At 35.1% G+C, this 20,760-nt stretch overlaps 1 protein-coding gene across 4 annotated transcripts in view; it reads right to left on the reverse strand.

Moving 5' to 3' along the window:
* CNTN5 (contactin 5) overlaps positions 1 to 20,760 on the reverse strand; it is an 812,742-nt gene that overhangs the window by 325,422 nt on the left and 466,560 nt on the right. For all 4 annotated transcript variants that reach the window (XM_058545360.1, XM_058545362.1, XM_058545361.1 and 1 more), the window contains one exon: positions 7,657 to 7,860. In XM_058545360.1, coding sequence (XP_058401343.1) covers positions 7,657 to 7,860 — 204 coding nt within the window. The remainder of the gene's footprint in view (positions 1 to 7,656; positions 7,861 to 20,760) is intronic.

Below are 20,760 nucleotides of genomic sequence, written 5' to 3' on the forward strand. Positions count from 1 at the left end.
AAGGGAAGAGAGGCACACAATCAGCTCTTACAAGCAGGAACAAGCCAGCTCCAACACTACTAGAGTAACCATGAATATCCCAAACACAAGTAAAAAAAAAAAATTTGGTCCAGATTTCTGTTTGGTCTTTGGAAGAGTTTTCTATGTTTGCTGCAACAAAATACCACAACTTGGTTATTTAAAATGACACACATTTATTCTCTTACAGTTCTGGAGATCCGAAGTTCAAAATCAGTTTCACTGGGCCTAAATCAAGGTGGCCTCCCTTGAGGGCAGAGGCACCTTCCTTTTGGAGGGTCTAAAGAGAACCCATTTCCTTGTCTTTTCCACATCTAGAGCTGCATTCCTTGCATTCTTAACTATGGCTCCTTCCTTCGTCTTTAAATCTCTACTTTTATCATCACATTGCCTTCCCCTCTTCTGCAGTCAGATCTCCCTCTGCCTCTCTCTTAAAGGAACACTTGTGACTACATTTAGAGCTGACCCTAATCAACCAGAGAAATCCAGGGTAATGTCCCTATATCAAGATCTTAGCTTAATCACATCTACAAAGTCCCTTTACCATATAAGGTAACATTAAAAGTTTCCAGGAATTAGGATGTGGACATCTTGGAGGCCATTATTCATCCTGTTACAGTCTTCAGGGACATGCCATTTTTAATATTTTTCCATTGTTTTTAGGACCTGCATTATTCAGTAGTAATTTAATGGGGTTGAGTCATGGATTATATAATTAGATAATTCTGTGCATAATTTCCTTGTTGACACAATTCTTGCCTTAAAAATAAACATATTGTTTACACACACATTCTCAGCTGATGACTTTGCCTGTAGTTCATTTAAGAAAAAAGCCATCAGACTTTCCACCACCAAATAGTAGGTTATCTGCATCTACAGTCTTTTTGCTTTTCTCCCCACTATGACAACGGATGAATTCTCTAGCAAAGGCCAATCTTTCTGCATGTCTGAATCTATTCCCACTTACTTTCTCAAGTTACTTCTTCAAGTATTCTCTCTACTGTATTATCCAGCTCTAGTGATGAGAAAAGAACACATGGACTTTTTTTTCTTTCTTTTCTTTTTTTATTATCCTCTCTGTAGCACTATGGAGCCATTATAGCCCCAGGGAAGGTGCTTGGGAGAACACTGCCTTAGGAAGGAGAGGGATATTGTAAGAGAAGATCCCATCTGGACTGGAAGAGGAGTGAAGAGCCTGGTCCTGTACCTAGTGGATTGTGGGAAGATGCTTATGCCTCCCATGTAGTAATTAAATGTAAGTGTTGGTTAAATAAAAGTAAAATAAGCTAAAAAAAAAAAGTTCCTTGAGAACTGGGATGGTAACTCAAATGAAAGTATGAAATTTCCATACTTAAGACAGAGACAGTGAGATCTTGAAGGGAGACTACAGGCAATAGCGTTGGTGGGGAGAGTCAGAGGTGTGTTGAGGGAGAGATATGGCGGTTGTAGAAATGAAAGCTTGGCAAAAGAGGGATGTAGTTAAAGGGGAGGTGTTTAACAAATTTGCTGTGTTATGTGGAATGCAAGCACTTCGTTCATTACCCTCCAAACCATTAGTGTCATATAGGTTAGATGTTCCTATTTGGGGTTACCATAGCAACACATGCCTGTGCATCTATCATAGCGATGCATTGTAATTATCTGTCTTTCTCACTAGCCCGTGAGCTCCTCAAAAACCTTATATATGTATCTGTATATATGTCACAGAACCTAACACACAATAAATGAAACATACTGACTGACTGAATAGATAAATGATAGAGTCTTAATTTATAAGAAAAATAAGTCTTCCACATTAGGGCATTTGAATTTTTATCCGTATTAGATGGAATTCCTTTCTGTAAGCAAATGTTCTAAGGCTGTGAAAATTGTCTATACTATCACCTATGTTTCAGACACTCGTTGTGCACCAACTCAAGTGATCTTGGCCAGAATTTTAACTCCTGCAACTCCCACTGCAACAAGGTCTGTGCAGGTGCAACCAGTATCACACAGTTGCAACTTGAGGGCAACTGTGCACAGGAGTTACCTGCCTGTGGAGCCACCCTCGGGGAATGGGAGCTGGAAGCCCATCCAAATGTCCACCAAGGAGACTATTCTGAGTGCTGTGGGCCTGTGGGATCCAGCTCCAGCTGCCTGTAGAAGTGGTCATCTCTATGATACAACCCTCTTCACCCTGTTTCACTCCTCAACTCCACCTCATCCCACACTCCTGCTCTCTGGTATAAACTTCAAATAAACTACCTACAAGAAAATTGTGTTTCAAGCTTTGCTTTAGGAGAACCCCAGCTAAGACAATAAATTCTACAATAGTTTACACATAAAATTTTATTTGTACTTGAAAGAAAATAATGTGCCTATGCATATAGCCTCTAGTATTTTTAGAAAGGTCTACTTTTTTGTTTTTAGAGAAGTGTAAAAGCACAACGTTCTTGAAATGATTTTTATAGCTAACTCTATGGTCACAGCAGATTAAACATAATTTTTATATTCAAACCCCTGCAGAGGTGTTTGCCAAGTTTGCAGAAATATGCATTATAATGCCTGTCTCTGCACTGAGAGGTTTGTAAAACCTGGCAGGAATTGCAGCTAACTGTGGTACAATAAATGGATTCATCCACAATCACATTCTATTTTTATTTTCAGACTAAATGTTTAATATATGCCACCTACTTGGCAAAACATTCAGGAATATGTCCTTCTCATGAACACTTGTTTCAATTATTTTTTTTTGAAGAGAGATCAAATAGTGATATGAAAGTTTTTGATTTAAAAATGATTCCAGTCTAGCCTATGCATTTCTTGGAATAATATTAAAAGTTTCCTGTTTTTCACACATTATCCTGGTATGAATTCTGTAATCATTCAATAAGCTCAGTAATTTCTAGTAGAAACTGTTAACTTAGAATTGCATGTGAATGTCAAGTCTGAGAAGCCTGGAAGTTGTTGCGGGTTCCCCTGTCTGTAGAATTGGTTCCCTTCTGAGGTGGGGGTGGAGGGATGGCTGGGGAAGGTGTGTTGATAGTCAGCTCTGCTTTGATGTGAAGACAAGGAACTGGCTGTCAGGCTATGGACACCCATATGCCGGAATGAGAAGGGTTTGCATTGTGTGCCACCATTCACGTTAAAAACTTTAGCTTTCCTGGAAAGTTCATTCACATTGTTAAGAGACAAGCCCTTTGGTCCTTTTGCATGTGAGGATAGGGAAGAGAAGGGATTCCAATATTTCACTGAAACAGATGTTCAACATTCATACCTTCAGTCTCCCTTTGTTCAGTCCCATTTCTTATGCCCACCCTTAGCTAACTTTGATTTCAGAGCTTCTTCAGGCTTCCACTGGGCGGTCTTGAGTCCCTTCTTTAGACACTTAAACTTATTCTATGTTTTAGTTTGTCCACCTGTTTAATCTTTTAACTCACATCCTTCTTTATTCCTCCAGAAATATATCAAAATGTCTCATTTGTTAGTGAAATGCTTCCTCTCCTTCAGCATTCTCATTGATGATATGCATTTCTTCTTGTAGGGTCTCAGAAGGGGGAAAGGCAACAAACACCTGCATTCAGTCCACCATCTTGAACTGCACGCCCACTTCCTACTGAAACACTCATTTCCTTTGGCTTCCTTGACATTGCACTACTGTTTTTCCTATTAGCTCTCTGACCTCTCCTTCCCACTATCTTTTGTAGGATTTTCATTCTTTATCCTTCCAATGCAATTTGGATTACTCAAGGCTTGGTCCTAAGCTAACTTTTCTTCATTTCATACTCTTTTCATGGGCATTCTTAACCACACCAATGTTTTCATTTACCATTTGCATTGTGATGACTCATGTTTATATTTAAACACTATTATTGAAGCTATTATATTTGTACAGCAGAATTTTAAGAGAAACCACATCCAAAATGTATCACAATCTTATTTTCCTTGTTATATTCAATTTAAGTCTCGCTTATGAAAAACACATATAGGAGAGCAAACATATCTAAAAATAACTTAAAAACTTGTAACAATATGATACCGAATGATAATTATATAGTTATAATTTGTAAATGTCTCCTGATTTTCAGCTTTTACAGTTAGTTTATGGGAAAGTTTAGAACATGTGGTTGTATTTGCAGGAGAGAACGTCAGAGAAAAGTGGCAGACAAAAGGACATAAAAGTAGCATAGAAAGGCTGAAGAAAAAAGGAGGAATAAAAATATCTTCATTTCATATCATAGGAAGTTAGGAATTATTTTCAAGAGCTAAGAGAACAGTAGAGATTTAAGTACATTATCAAAGTTAAAAAGGTATGCAACAGAAAACTATTACATAAATATAAAATAGAGGCTAGAAGAAGCATATGTATATTTATCATATGAGGGGGTCAACAGTTGTTGTCTAAATTTGATTAAAGAAGAAGCATAGATATTTTCTAGCATTATATGAGAAGCTCATGAAGAAAAAAAGGAAAAGTTAGGAAATTGGCTTTAGGGAGTGGGATTTGATGGGAGGGAGGGCTGTGGGCTTTTTTTTCTCATCAGTACATTAGGGGCCCGTCCCGTGGCGTAGCGGTTAAACGCACATGCTCTGCTGCTGGCGGCCCAGCTTCGGATCCCGGGTGCGCACCGACACACCACTTGTCAGGCCATGCTGTGGTGGCATCCCACATAAAGTGGAGGAAGATGGGCACAGATGTTAGCCCAGGGCCAGTCTTCCTCAGCAAAAAGAGGAGCATTGGCAGATGTTAGCACAAGGCTGATCTTCCTCACACAAAAAAATAAATAAGTAAATAAACATTAGTGGACAAATAACCGTCAAGGAAACAATGACCTTAAATAATCTACAGAAAGAAGAAATGTGAATTTTCTAACTTCTCTCATAAAATCTTAAATAAGACTGTCATTGAATGATGTAACTGAAATTTAGCAAATGTTTTCCACCTGTTTCTTTTGAACCTAAATGTTAACTTTAAAATAGCAATTTCCTTTTGCTTATTTGTATTGCTTTATTGAACCTTTCATATAGTACTGCTCAAATAATGATTCTTTGAAAATATAGATGTTCGTAAAAGAAAAAATTATTCAACAATTTTAACAGCTTCAGTAAACTCAACTAATATGATGACTAAAAAATATTTATTAGTTTAGTGACGTAGTATTGGTTATGTAAGAAATAATGACTAACAGTGTAATGTTCTGAAAAGACCAGAGGAAATGAAAATCAAGGGTCAAAGATGGAGGGATTGGTTCTAATAGGAGAATAGTATCTCAACTGAAATAGGATGAGGGAAAAAAAGTGTGGATGGAGATGTAGATTTGAATTTTATTAGTAGGAAGATGCATTTGATACTTATATAGTTTTTGTGAAGTGGTAGTGGTGGAGAAGTCCAGTTTAAGGAAAGCAGAGAGGCTTCCAAAAACTTTTGGGAGAATTACAGATTAACCATTCACAAAAACTTAGTAGGATTGAGTGGCAATGTTGATTTCCCATTTGGATCTGATGATCATGAATCCATGGCAGCTGTAACTCTCTACTAGCTCTCAGATTCTCAAGTCAGTCACAGATTAAAGGTATGGTAAGTTGGGGTTTTGCCAAACAAGAGCAATAGAAGACAGAGGGGCAAGGAAGTTTAAATAGTAGTAAAAACTTGTTCTAATTATTCTTGAACTATTTGACCATGGAAGCTAGAAGGTAAAGTTAAGTGATACAATTGGACCATGAAATAAAAGAAGTGCAAGAGGCTGTTGAACATGGGTACCAAATTTTTAAATTACTAGTGAAGGTGGTATCAGTTTTGGATTCCGACTTATACATGTGCTACTGTCCCTTGTCATGGTTAATGTAATGTTTAGGTCTATTGTGTGAAAAGAAGGCAGAAGAGCCTCCGCAGCCTCAGGCACTATCCAAATGTAAAATATTATTACATAAATGGATAGTGTAAGTGGAACTAGTTATTGGTTAGTCAGCAAAATGTTACAATTTTCAGACAAAGATGCTTTAAATTCTCAAGGAATTAATGACAAAATGCTCAGAGATTTTATGGAAATGGCTTGTAGAGAATTGCTTCAACTCTGAGATTTTGCCTAGACAAATTTTAAAAATGCATATCTGTTTTCCTTTTTTCTTTTCACTCTTCTAGACATTCTTCTATAATCCTGAAGTTGGCATACTATATACACTATCATGGCTTTAACCGTAGGGATGAAATACACAACGACTGTAGATTAAATTTCTTTCTCTAGCCTAACCCTCTCTTATGCATATTAGGCATATATACCTGAATACCTACTGCATATTTCCACATAGATTTCCCATGGATATTTCATCTTATCATATCCAAAGCTGAATTCCTCACATTCATCAACTCCTCAATCTATTCCTTCATCTATGTTATCTCATCTCATGAAGAGAATCATCACCAACTCAGTGAACTATGACAAAGCTTCCTCCTACCCTAGAGCTCCACGTTGAATTAATCATCATATCCTGGTAATTCTACCTCCTTAATATCCCAGGTATGTTTCCTGCCCACGAATGCTATTACCACTGCTTTCATTCTGTCCCTCATCACCTCCTGAATAGTTAGTTTCAATAGCCTCTGAATTGTTCTCCCAATTTATATTCTTGTTTCCCATCTATTCCTCCATGCCATTGCCCAGCTGTGTAACCTTTGGTAGGGCCTTCATCTCTCTAATATTGGCTTCCTCACCTCTAAAATAGATATTGCATTTATACTCTCTACCTGATAGGATTATTACTACTATATGTATATATATGCATATATGCAAATATTATATATACTATGAAGTCTAAATATATAAGATAAGAAACTAAGTGGTAAGCAAAAATCTTGTGGTATAACTCTGACCACACATTCCAGCAACATACATTCTAAAACTAAGCATATAAAAGAGTAGTGTTGAAATAGATTATTTTTTAAGCTTCACAATCAATCAGGATTCTCAAGCTCACTTCTTAATAATGCCTTCATAGATTTTTTATTGCATGAGAGAACAAGCCACATATCATATATCAGCTGTAATATAGCACTTGACTTCTTTAATGAAACGCTTAACTCTAAACGCCTATAACTACAAATGAGGTGTTTAAATTTGAAGATATTTAGATAGATGGCAATACCTATAATCATAGAATCATCATTTCTGCCTGAATTGCACTTAAAAGTTAAAGTTCCAACTGCTCCTATTATTGGAAAAGTAATAATAACAATAATAACTATACACTGAAGTATTAAAACCTGAACATTCAATTCGAAGCTAGCTAAAATAAAAAGGTAATGAAAAGTGAACCTCTAAAATACTTGTGATTCGTACACATATGCTATACAGAGGCACTAAAAAGCAAAGAAAAGAAGTATGGAGTCTTCATTACAGTTCATCTTCTCAGATTCTCTCCCTTTTTGGCATTAGAGTAACATTGTGCTTAGTATTTCTCATCCATAGGTCATCACTTTCCTATGTCAAAATTTTTATCCTAAGGTATGCATAATCAGACTAAAAATGTAGAGTTTCTAAATATAGCAAATACCTTTTTATTTTATTTGTGCTAGGTTTAAGTGCTTAGAAAAACACTAATACATCTTTATTTTTCACATCTGAGGTGGCTGATCATTTCACTCTGTGCCATGCAACTTACCATCATTACGCAGAGTGAGTGGTGTTGGAGGACTAAGTACTCGAGCATTTGTCACTGTGTTTTTCACCAGACAAATATAGCTGCCCACATCTGATGTTTGGACTTTAGAAATATAAAGGTTGCCTGTCTCCTGGGAAATGAACCGCCGGCTGTCTTCCGCCACAAAGGAAGGGAACTCGTTAAATACCCAGCTATAGATGATCTCTGAAAATACACAAAATTCAATTGTTGAAAGACACAAATTATTTTACTAACAGTTAAAGCTCAAACAGCAAAGCCTTTACTAAGTGTTAGATATATTGCAAGCCATACGTATTTGATCCAGATATCTGTATAATTTAGTATTTTATCTTCAAAGGACTGTTATTAATAACTACAGGAAGAGCTGAATATTTCTTAAGGATACTTAGCCTTTATCCATCCATCCATCCATCCATTCATCCATTCACCCATCCATCCATTCAATTCCAATGTGTGTTGAATGTGTATTAGATGATCGGCACTATGATAGCACTGAAATTAAAAAGATAAGAGAGACAGTTTCCCATTCCCAAAGATCAGTCTAATGAGAGAGATTTGCCCAAGCCTATGATGCAATGTGGAATAAAGAAATGGAGATGTATATTCTATTGCAAGGAGGGTATGGGAGAGGGGCAGTCATGTCGATCAGCAAAAACTTCTTAAGAGACACCTGAGCTACATTCATATACTCATTTGTTCAACAAATTCGGGTTGAGAGTCAGTTCTCACGGAGCTTTCATGATAGTGGGAATAAATAAGAATACACAAACAAATAAGTATATGTCAAGTGGCAATAAGTGCTATGAAGAAAACAAAGACATGTTAAGAGAGCTAGGGAGTGACAGGGCTGAGCAGGGCATGTGAATTTATATTTTAAAAGCTCTCTCTGACTGCTGAGTAGAGAAGAGACAGTGTTGAGGACAAAAAAGGGACCAGGGAGAGGGGAGCAGGAGGAATAATGTCCACTAGCCTAAGAAGCTATTTGCAAAATAGCCATGAAAGATATAAATAATATGCACTAGAATGATGGTGGTAGTGACAGCAGTGGTGAAGTGGTGAGAGTGACTGGTTCTGGTAAAAACGTGGTAGTAGAGTTGACAGGAGTTGCTGATGGACTGATTATGAAACGTGAGAAAGAGAAGAGTCAAGGAGTAAGATTTTGGACCTGAGTAACTGAACAACTAGAAGAATATATTTGCCTTTGCTTAAATGGGAAGACCACAGAAAGAGCAGTTCTTTGGAGATGTGGTGGTGTAAAACCAGGAGTTTAATTTTGACAGATTAAATTTGACATACCATCTGGTGCTCAATTAAAGAAATTGAGAAGGCAGTTTTATCTTTGAATATGGAGGCCAAGGCAGAAATTTATGCTTTGTTATTGTAAATTTGAGAGTCTTAGAAGATGAGTTGGAGCTAGCCAGGTGAAGAGTGTATGGGGTGCTGAAGGTATTCCAATCAGAGGAAACAAATGAGGAAGGTCATTCAGACAAGAAGTTGAATGGTACGAGTGGACCACTACCAACGGTTTTGTGTTATTGGAGTAAAAAATCCAAGAAAAGGAGTAGTAAGAGAAAATGTTGGAGAGATTGGAGATAAATCCAAATTACTAAACACAGATTAGTATGGTGCATATGTTATAATAAGGAGCTTGTGCTCTATCCTATATGTAGTGTGGCACCACTGGACATTTTCCAGCAAAGAGTTGACATAGATATGTACATTAGTTGGTTATTCTAGTGATTCTGATTTAAGTAAGAGCAAGGTTGCAGGAGAGAACAATAGACGATATTTCATACTGAAGATAAGGGCTGAAGAAATCTGAATCAGAACCATGACCATAATAATAATAAGAAGTACATTAGTCCAAGAAATATATCATAGGTAAGACAAAGGAAGAGACAAACAGTCCAGGAACACTGGACTTATCTCCCTGCGGGGCTGGGAAGAGGATGGCACAAGAAGTTCAGGACGGAGATATACGAAATCAAACTGGTTTAAAGATAATTGGTTCACTTTCAGGACATTTGAGTTTGAAGCGTGTGAGGCAAATCCAGGTAAGGAGCTCCAGCAGTTGGGAAATATGTGGTTGAAGTCCGGGAAAAGCAATCTGTGGTGAAGGTTAAATTTGCGAGTAGTCATTATATTGGTATAATTGATTCCATTTAAGTAGATGAGACTGACTGGGGAGAGTGGACATGGTGATAAGATAGTTCTCTGGGAAGTACAAATGTCTAAACAAACGTAAGAAAATGTTCAAAGGGTGAGAGAGAAGGAACTGTTGGAAAGATTCAAGGAGAATAAAGAAAATGTAGTGTCAGGCGCCCATAGCTTAACCATTTCAAAAAATTAAATAATGTCAAATAAGGTAAAAGGCCCAATAAAATAAAGAAAAATGTTCCTTAAGATTGGCATGTGAGATATCACTGAATGGCATCTTTAATAGATGAATGAGGATCAAAATCAGATTGTGATTGAGTAAATAGAAGATGAGGCATTGGAAGCATTGCGTGTAGGTTAATAGCATTCAAATCTCAATAGGCATTAGAATTACCTATGATATGGTTGAAAGAGCATGTTCCAAGGTCCCCTTTCCCCAGAGTTATTTGTGTAGTATAACTAGTTCCTTGAGTTTTTAAAAAGTTCACCATGTTATTCTAATCTACAGTGAGGCTTGGGAAGTCCTATTTTATGCCTTTTTCTACTTCCTTCCTTCCTTCCTTCCTTCCTTGCTTCCAACTTCCTTCCTAACTTCCTTCCTAACTTCCTTCCTCCCTAACTTCCTCCCTTCCTCCCTCCCACTCTCCCTCCCTTCTTTCTTTCTTTTTCTCTTATCTTTCTCTCCGTCCACCTATACCTATCTATCTACCATGGCTGGTTAAAAATATATTCATCACTCTGGCCCTCCCAGTTTCCAATGGGGAACCTGGCGTTTAGTCAGCCTTTCTGGATACTCAAGCAGAGACTTGAAGACTATCCATCTATATTAAAAGTCAATGTAACTCATTACAAAAATTATATATGGATCAATTAACTTTGAATAGAATCCCCCACCCCAATCTATTATTATTATTTAATTTTTTATCTTAATTGAATTTACAACCAATATAATGTTTCCAGTAAAGATAAATCATTAATTTTCATGAATATGTGTTTAAGAAAGGTGATGCCATAGGCTAACTCATGAGAAGGATCAGAAACATTTTCATAGATATCATCACAGACAGGTGTATCGTGTACAAACAACTGATGAACATTAAAAATTATATTTCCTCTGTCCAAAAATCCTCTCCTCCCGTGTTTTCTTCACTTAGTTCAGTTAATTGGGACTTCCAGAGGCAGTATAGTCAACTTGGCTACTTACAGAAGGTTTAAATTGATCCAGATTTTAACTAACTCTTTGAGGTTTGGTTTTCTTATTCAAAAAATGAGAATAATATTATCTATTTCATAAGCTTTCAAATAAGTTAATATAACCAGGAACTTAACACTTAACAAGTATTTATAGCATATGAAAAATAACATTTCTGTTATTCCCTTTCCCTTAAAATTGTTTGGTTAGGAGCTCCTTCTATGTTTTCCATTCAAATATAAGGAAAACAGTAAAGAGGATCTAAAAGAACACTGAAAGAATTTTGGGTTCTTAAATATTATTTTGATCTGTTTTCCATAGAAAACTTCGATGATGAGTTGATTCTAACCAAGATTTAGCCAATATTTATTACTTCTAAGGCATATATTATAGTTCTAGCAGATATCGGAGAATTTTGAAATGTTATAATGCATTAGCTTATAATTATAGTACACATACACAATATCGAAAACTTTCAAATATTTTAACAAATGTTTTACAAAGCGAACTCTGTTTTATAGCTACAGTTACCACTTGGCAGTCTTTAGTCCCTTTGATATTTTATTAAGAATTTATTAATATTATCCATGTGGCTTTACTCAAAGAAAACCCATAGAGTATAATTGAAGTACTTGATTCTCTTCTCACACTGCTCAACTACACTGTAAATTGAAGGACTTCTCACATTTAACAATATGAATTCTTCCAAGTGTTACAATGAGAGTTTCATTTGTTGTTCACACATCACTCACAGACATTTTGATATTTTTGCAGTTTTATTTTAGGTTAGATTTTACTGAAGTTACCTCAACGTTTGGTTTGTATTACTTGAAATTTGGGAGAAAAGAAAGCAGTGAACAATTAAATTAAAGGTTATCGTTCATTGAAATACTATTTCTTTTACACTGAGAGTGTTTGTTTAGTCAATGTTTTGTAAAATATTTTTAGAATAGAAAAAAATTTTACACAAAATTTATTTATACAAAATTGGCATTTTCTCAAATTTTACAAGTAATTGAATATTTGGGGGTTCAAAAATGCTTATTTAGTTTTTAAAATAAGTTTTCAGTTTTACATAGCAAAGCATTTCATAATTCCAAAAAGGATAAAAAGTAGAAAAGTGTATACAATAGAAAAGCTGACAACCTGAGTTTGGATTGGATTTTCTACCTGTTCCAAAAATAAAAGTATTGTGTTGGGCTAAATATCTTTTAAGATAGCTGTTCACTTTCTCCTATAAGGTTTTTCACTCTCTATAAGCATTTATTTAATATTTTTTTCAAACTTTTCTCTACTATCATAAAAAACAAGCATTAATTATATTTTTAGTAAAATGTCAGAGTCTGAAGATTATAAAATAACTCAGGGAGGTAGTAAAACATAGTTGGCTTTGGGGTCCTAGTCTTTAGCTTCATATACCATTTTGTTTCATACCAATTAGTATTCGATCTTTAAAAATATTTTAATACAAGCTTATTTATTAAGTATTCAAATTTTAATATTGTTATTCATTTCCGAAGCCTATTGAGACTAGTTGGTCAATTGTGATTTTCCCATTTTTCTCAAGTTCTCTTTTAATAGTATGTTTAGCTGAGACAATTAAAAATGTTTTAGAACTTCTTGATATGATTCTTCAGTGAGTACTCCTTGTTTTAGCAGATGATGACTACTTTCTGAGATATCCTGTGTGTCCTAGGTTGTGAGTCTCCCTCAAGGATGCTTTTGCATCAGCTTCTACCACAAGCCCCACTTGGGATCTATCTACTTGGGATCAATTTTTATGTTGAATTTTATTACTGCACTCTTTGTACTACGTGAGAATGTACATTTGGCTTACAAACCCATGTGCTGGGTCAGCTTGAGGTTTTGGCTTCTCATGGGAGATTTTTTGTCTTTTTCCCTGAGTCAGTGAAAGTCATTCAAGTTCACTGAGGACATAGCTCATTATGGGCCTGGCTTGGAGCAGACATTACTATTCTAACTTCCCCTCTCAGGTAGACCCAAAGACTTGTCCTTTATCTCAGCCTGAGCATTTATCCTCAGGTTCTTGGATTTTAGAATCTATTTCCACGACATATAAAGGATCCACCTGACTGCCAAGATCTCCTCAGGATTAACACTATTACCAGATTTAAGTTAGGATTTTAGCCCTGGATTCTTGTTTGTTTCTGATATCTGAGGATTTCCTTTTCTTTTTTGTGAGTTTAGCTGTATATTAAAATTTTCATTATTTTACTTATCATGTCTAGATTTTGGTAGTAGAAAAGTTTTTAGGTTGGCTCTATCTGTCTGTTGTCCTAATTGAATGTCCGGGTTTTATGGCTTCATGCATTGCAGACTTTCAACACAGTTGCTATAATTGATTCAGTGTCACGAAACAGACTATCTTCTCTTCACTCTTCTGACAAATAAGATGATTATTTAAATGATATATTTCCACATCTGCAGGGCATAAAAACAAGAGTACTCATATGGGCAATGATGCTCATTTCTCATAACTGTAGTGCCGTTAATATAAAAATTGTGAAAAAAGGGAATGAAATTTTATACTGGACTCTCTGAAGTCCTTGAAAACAATTTCAATGTGTAATCATATAAGATTCATTTCAATATTATTTAATATAACTACAAATTAGAAAATAACCATTCTTCTTTCTCATAATGTGTGTACATGTTAGAAGCTTTGGGTCAAAGGATTTAGAGAGAACACAATGGATATAGTGTCTGACTTGTTCACTACCCAATTAATAATGCAACTCTTCTAGAGAGCCTGTTTTCTTTATCTTTCTCAGCTATAAAAACAAAAACCTAGAAATCAGAAGCTTTTTTATTTTTATGATATACTTGATTTTACGGTTTATGGTAAAATTTTCAGTTAATGAGCTGTATTTAGCAAAATCCCTGATTTTATCCTTTTCTGGTTATTCCGTGTAATGTGAGATTTAATGTTATATCTGTCAAATAACTACAAATATAATTTGTTCTTTATTGTAAAAATATAATTTTTTTTAATTTTTTAAGTTTTTTACTTATAATTTGATATATTTTTGCATAAATTTTTACTGGATGCTGCTTAGTAAAGTATATGCCATAAGCATTTCAATTTTTACTAATTTCACTATAATCACATTTGTTTTCACAATTCCATCATCTATTATGACACCTCTCCCTCCTTTTTTTGATGAATTAGTTGATGTGAAGATACTTGAATAGGGGAATTTAGTAAGTTACTGGAACAAACAATTTGGCTTTAAAAATTGGCACTACAATTACTTTGTTTTTAGAAAATTTGCAGCTGATGCTACCATTTTGGATTTTAGAATTAACAACATCATGAAGGAAATTAATTATCCATTACTTATTACTTATCCATTATCCATTACGACTGAACATAAGGGGATACAATCTGAAATTAGTAGGAAATATCTTTTTCCATTGCTAATTTATACCTTCATTGTGATAGAAAATGTCATTATTAGCCACATCAAGTATTCTTAGCAGGGCAGAGACTAAATTTACTTTCTTGCCGCTATATCCATAGAACCCAACAGGATGCCTGGCATGTAGTTGCTCAATAAATATTTGAGGAACAAATGAATAGTTAGGATAAAAATTATCTATATATGTATTTTTATACCTCTCTCTAAATTTTAAGAACAAGAGTGGATTTTTTTCACATTTTAAACTTCATACCAAATTTTCTAAGGTGTACATAGACTTATTTGGACCTTGCGCATATGAGTCAAAGATGATGCTTGAAGTTGGGCTAAATACAGACACTAAGAAATAATGTTGGCAGTTTTAAGAATCTAGAAAGTACTGTCAATGAACAAAAGAGAAAAGATCATGTTTACAAAGTTACTATGAAATATTTTCATGATTTATTCTACTCGGCACATTGGACAGAGGTTGAAGGGGCATTAAATTTTAACCTCTCTGTCAGGTTAACAGCCTCCATGGATGGTCAGTCATTTCGCCTCTACTCGAACGTGTTCACTGACACTTTAGTGAGGAAGCTGATCTGGCAGCTCAGGTTATTAAATGGATCATATATAAGGATCATTTTGGCTGCTAGATTTAGGATGGGGACTGAGATCAAGACAACTAAAAGTATCAACAAGTGGTGATAAATTATTATATGCAAAGCACTGTTTAGGATATTAAGGAGATGTAAGGTGGGGCTGGTGAAGGAACTAACTTGAGAGTTTACTATGAGTCACACACTTTACACGTTTTTCCACTTAGTACTCCCCCACCCCCCACACACAGATTAGAAGGCAGCATCGTGAGTGAATAAGACCGTGCACTTTGGAATCTCAAAGACCAGAGTTTCAGAGATGGATGCATGATCTAGCAACTATATACCTTTGGGCAAGCTATTTAAGTTTACTAAAGCTTTAGTATTCTCATCTGTAAAATGCAATTAATGGAGGAAATTGTAGGTTAAATGAGATATTACATGTAAGGTTAGTACTGCAGAACTAGATGTAGTTATTATTATCAATATTATCATAATCATCTTTAACATCAAAGATCTAAACCTGAAACAGGTGAAGGGACCAGTGGAAAATTACAGCTAATAAGTACCAGAGAAAAAACTAAAACTTGTCTGATTCATTCTAAGCCCATATTTTACCATTATATCATACTGCTTCAATTATTAGATTCTAATCTTGCTGAGCCTCAATTTCAGTATCCATAAAATGGGATAGTAAAGTCTATATGATATGGTTGTGCTAAGGATTAGATAAGCCACTTAAATGTGAGTGTTCAACATGCAGGAACTGCTCTATAAGGATAGGTGTGGGCTCGGGATAAATGACCTAGTATAACGCAGGATTTGGTACAATGCAGATTCACCTTGAACCTTGTCCACTTGGATTTAATTTCTACACGTGTCAAAAGTTTCACCTATAAAACATATCCAGAAGCAAAGATCCTGGGAGTAACTGTAGAACAAAGCTGTCTGACACTTGGTTAATGCTGAGAGAATCAAGACATTTTTTAAATATTGTGAAGAATGCAAGAAAGAACATTTGTTCTATGTTTTAAAAATGAAATTACCTTAATACAAAGGCAGGCTGTATTATTACATTAAATTTCAGTTATCTTGGATGAACAAAACAAAGCACTAATTCTCCTTTTTTTTCAAGTTTTTGAGACATGTATTTTCATTATGTTCATTACTAGAGCCAGAAGCAGCAGAATTCTGCTTTAAAATTGTAATATGTTACCAAGACAAAATAAAATTTTATGTGCATATAATTCAAAACATCTTTAAGAAAACGAAAGATAAAGAAAAGAATATTTATAACAGAAACACTAGTAACTGACATTCTCTCATGATCTTCAACTCAAATGACTCTGAGTAAGTGAATTCCAAGTTCTAGAGTTTAAGTGATTAGACCAACTGGATGACAGTGGCTATTTTTATTTTCTCTGTGGAATGCTTCACACCACAGAGGACATTTTTTTATCCCAGGAGTCCTGTGTCTAGATATAAAGGTCATTGCTAACTCTTTTCAAAATGCAACCTAAATTTCTTGCTTTGCTAAGGGGTTTTAAAGTTATTTTTATTGAATTGTAAACTTCATCAGGTCAAGGACCAGCATTTACTTAACAGCGTGCAATAGTCAGTGGTGCAAGTTCAACTTAGGCTTCGAATTTTGCATTAAAATTCATTCACTCAAGACTTCCCACAATTTATTGTTAAAGCCCAGAAATCCCAGCTGTTAATCAACAATAGAATATATATACCTTAGAATCTTGCCAGGGAACACGACCTTGATGTGCTTATCAAAGTTATGAAGAGCTTAACTTAAAGAGACGATATGTGTGGAGAATTACTGGAAGACTGCAGTCCATCCATTAGACACGACCAAGGAAATCTAAAACTTTATCCTCCTCAAGTCAGAACATGAGACGGCTTAATAATAATAACAACAACAACAGTGAACATTTATTGTCTTAGGTCAATTTCCTAGAAAGGGGAGAAGGGGATTCTTTTGAATGTAATTTATTGATAGAGTGTTCCCAGGAGAAGAAATTAAGGGAAACAGGAGAGGGTAAGGAAAAAAAAAAAAAAAAAAAAACTAAGCAAAGATGTGGTCCCTGCCAGAGATTAGTTTAAGACTAATCCCACTTGGGGCTCTGGAACACACATTTCATTGCATTTTGGCAAGTATGGCAAAGGAAGGTAAAGAGATTCAGCCTTTCGTACGCTCCTCCCCTGCATCAGTTGGTTTTTGGCTGTTGGCTGGCGAAGGTGAGATGCAGTAAGGGCAGGGAACACAATTTCGGGAACACAATTTCCTATGTAAGAGAAATTCTCTGGAGAAGGAGCAGCTGCTGGATAGATGCATTAACCAGGTGGGGGAGATCTGGGTGTGGCACCAATAGGATCTGATAAACTTGTACAGCACTTAGTATGTACCAGACAGTGTGCTCTATATTAATTTATTTAACCCCTGCAAGGATAGGTGAGCCCATTTTACAGACGAGAAAACTAAGATACAGAGATCAATAACTTAACCAAGAATTATTATTGAGCACAGATCTTTGTTTGATAAAAGAAAAACCTGATTACTAGTGGTTTCAAGTATTTATTAGATTGAGTTATATATGTTATGGGGTCCAATTTTGCCAATTAAAACTTTGATGCTTTAAACAGCAAATAATCAGAGCAATGTTTAAATCGCACTCACCAGTCAAAAGCAGATTGCTGGATAATCTTATCAACCATCGAGTCACAATCTAATTAAACTGTGTTACAAAGCCACACAAGTTTTAACTATGTAGAATGGTGAGAATGTGTCCTGCTGGCAGAGAGACCTACTGTAAAACAGCAGCACAGTGTGCCCGAAATGCACATGTTCATAGGGGTAAAAGCAATATTATTGCATGATCACAAAGTGGATACTTAGTCCTCATCTCCTCTTACATTAGGATTTATAGAGTTTTCCAAATATTTAACGAAAAATTGTCCCATACATAAATAATCCAGTATTATCTGATATTAACAGGAGTCTGCAAGATGGCAGTCCTTGATGAGTAGAAAGCATTAATCTTGGGCCACATTCCAAAGGCAGGAAAATAAAAATCTTGGTTAGCAAAATAAAGTTTTCTCATTTTTCTGTGTTTTATTTAGTAAAATATCTTTTAACCAAAAGATCTTTGTCATTTGTATGTAACTAAAATAATTAAATTTCAATTTAGCTGTATGTATTGAAAGCAGAAGAAAATTCTTAAGGTAAGTATTCAAAGCATTCAACATTTTTCATTGACAGTGAATTTTTAAAAGATATCTTTACTTCTTTTAATTTTATGCTATGTAAATTTTATGGTTTAAATTTGAAGATTTATTGCAGGGTAAATATTAACAGAAACAAATACGAGTTTTATAAATGATTCCCCTTCTAGGTAGGTGAGTCACAGAGGACAAAATCCTCTACAGTTATAATTTGCCTAAATTTTGCATGTTAAATGTAGAACCCTGGTTGCTTTTGCATTACATTTATCATATAGGTGTAGTAGAGAATCTTCAGGTAAGATAAATTATTATAACGAGATTTTTCTGCCGCTCAACTTCTTCTTACACTCAATGTAATTTTTCAAGAACATTCTTTGTGCTTTTATGGCTTAACTAATGCTCATTAATCCTTCATGCAAATCTTTAATGAAGGTAATTTATTTGTCACATTGCCGTGCACCATATAGAAATAGCGGATATTGTCCATTTATCAAGAGGCACTGAAATGGTTTATTTTCTGCTCTGGGGGTTTGTCCCTATGGCTCACCTGCTTCAGAAAAAAAATCCTACTCATAAAATACATATTTATCTCTGTTGATATGTAATCACTGTAACAAATCTTCAAATTTCTATTCATACGAATTCACAAAGCAGGAAACTTTTGGCTAGGCCTTTTTTAGTTCATCTTTTTGGAAAAAATAGAAAAGCTGATATGAGTTATACTAATATAGACGGTACAAGAACTATTTAGAATCTATTCTCTTTCTAATTCTACAAGGGATTTTTCCTGCAAAAATCAGATGATTTTTCATTTTTATAATTCTGTTTGCATCTTAACCTCCAAATAGCTAATCTCTTCTAATTATTATCAAAATATGTCTGTGAACTAAACATTATGACAAAGTCCAGCATCGAATAATAGTGGGTTTGAGCAATCAAAGAACACATAAGAAAGAAGGAATATGCCTTTAAAATGGACATATTTAAGGTAAGTAAGAGTAGCCATAATTTTGAGCCTAATATTCGTGTCAGATATTAATGTTAGATATTCAGGATGTGTGGCATGCATATACTATGGAAATAAAAGGTTTGAATGGAAAAAATACATTGGTTCTCTCTGAGTCGATTATTTTTCCATATTTCCCCTTTCTTTTTTATTTATCTGCCCAGAAGTTTTCTAGACTTCGGTTTCCTAAACCAGCTGTTTTTTGGGCAGTTCCCATACTGCCTTCAACACTTTTTCTAATTCCTGGATACAAAAGAGATTTACTTAAAAGCAAAACGTGTTCACACTTCTTTGTTGAGTATTGATTACTTAGATGTGTTCTCTATATTCTCCACGAGTGTGGGCTCTGTAATGTATTTTTCCCCCCATTCTTCTCTTCCTAGTTTGTTGGTTAATTAATAATTCTGGTGATTGACTCAGTGATATTTTCCAAAATCACAAAACTACTAAGGAACCATAATAACTGAAATTAAAATACTATAATTTTCTTGGAACCCAAGAGGGTTAAATGGTATTATATTTTTAGAAATAGGAAAACTGTATGTCTGTAGGGATTACTGCAAATTTCAAGGATGATTAGCTGGCATTTAATCCCGTCCAAAATGTCCATAAGACGTGGTTTTGGCCAAAAGGTCCTTGACATCTGGTCATATTTGGTTCTGTCTAAAATGTCCATGTAGACATTTGGCCCACCCCAAAAAGTTCTTGATATTTGGTCCTGTCCAAAACCATTTGGCATGGACCAAATATGTTCATGGGCATTACGGATAAGACCAAATTATCAAGGACCTTTTTGGGGTGGACCAAATGTCCTGCAAGTTCAGGGATACAAATCAGTTGTTTGGTGGATCAATTTACTCAGAAACCACTGATTTAGGAGCTTACTGTTAAAGGCGAAAATGGGAGATTCTGATTTATAGAGATCACCTGAAGAAACTGTGACTGCAAATAAATTGCATAAATGGAAATCAAGAAATATCAGGATACATCATATCAGAAAACGGGCAGAGCAGGAAGATCAATTTTTTTATTGATAGTATTTATCCCTTATTTTTAGTGGAAAGAAAAGCTTTAAATATTGGTGATACTAACACAAATCATATATAGTAGAGTGAAATGAGATGTGCATTAGGTACCACCTTACCATTCCAATTGAGACCTCTGTGCAAGAACTGAGCCACGTGGGGCTCAACTCAGTGACCACATGTGTAGGTGTGAGGTAAAAAACGGAAAATCTCATGGACTTTACACCAATGCAAAAATATGCCTGAATCTTTGCACTATGACCTAGCAGCTGTGCAGTTTTCAGCTAATTACCTGACTTCTTCAGTTCTGTTTATTCATCTGTAAAATATTTATAATAATACCTAGTTCATAAGATTTGGGGACAAATTTCAGAAAAAGTGTTAACATAATTTCAGGACTATAGTAAGTGTTCATAAATGGTCTTTATTATCTAAAATGTTAACATAAATATAT

This window comes from Diceros bicornis, chromosome 7, assembly GCF_020826845.1.
Source record: "Diceros bicornis minor isolate mBicDic1 chromosome 7, mDicBic1.mat.cur, whole genome shotgun sequence".
Taxonomy (NCBI): domain Eukaryota; kingdom Metazoa; phylum Chordata; class Mammalia; order Perissodactyla; family Rhinocerotidae; genus Diceros; species Diceros bicornis.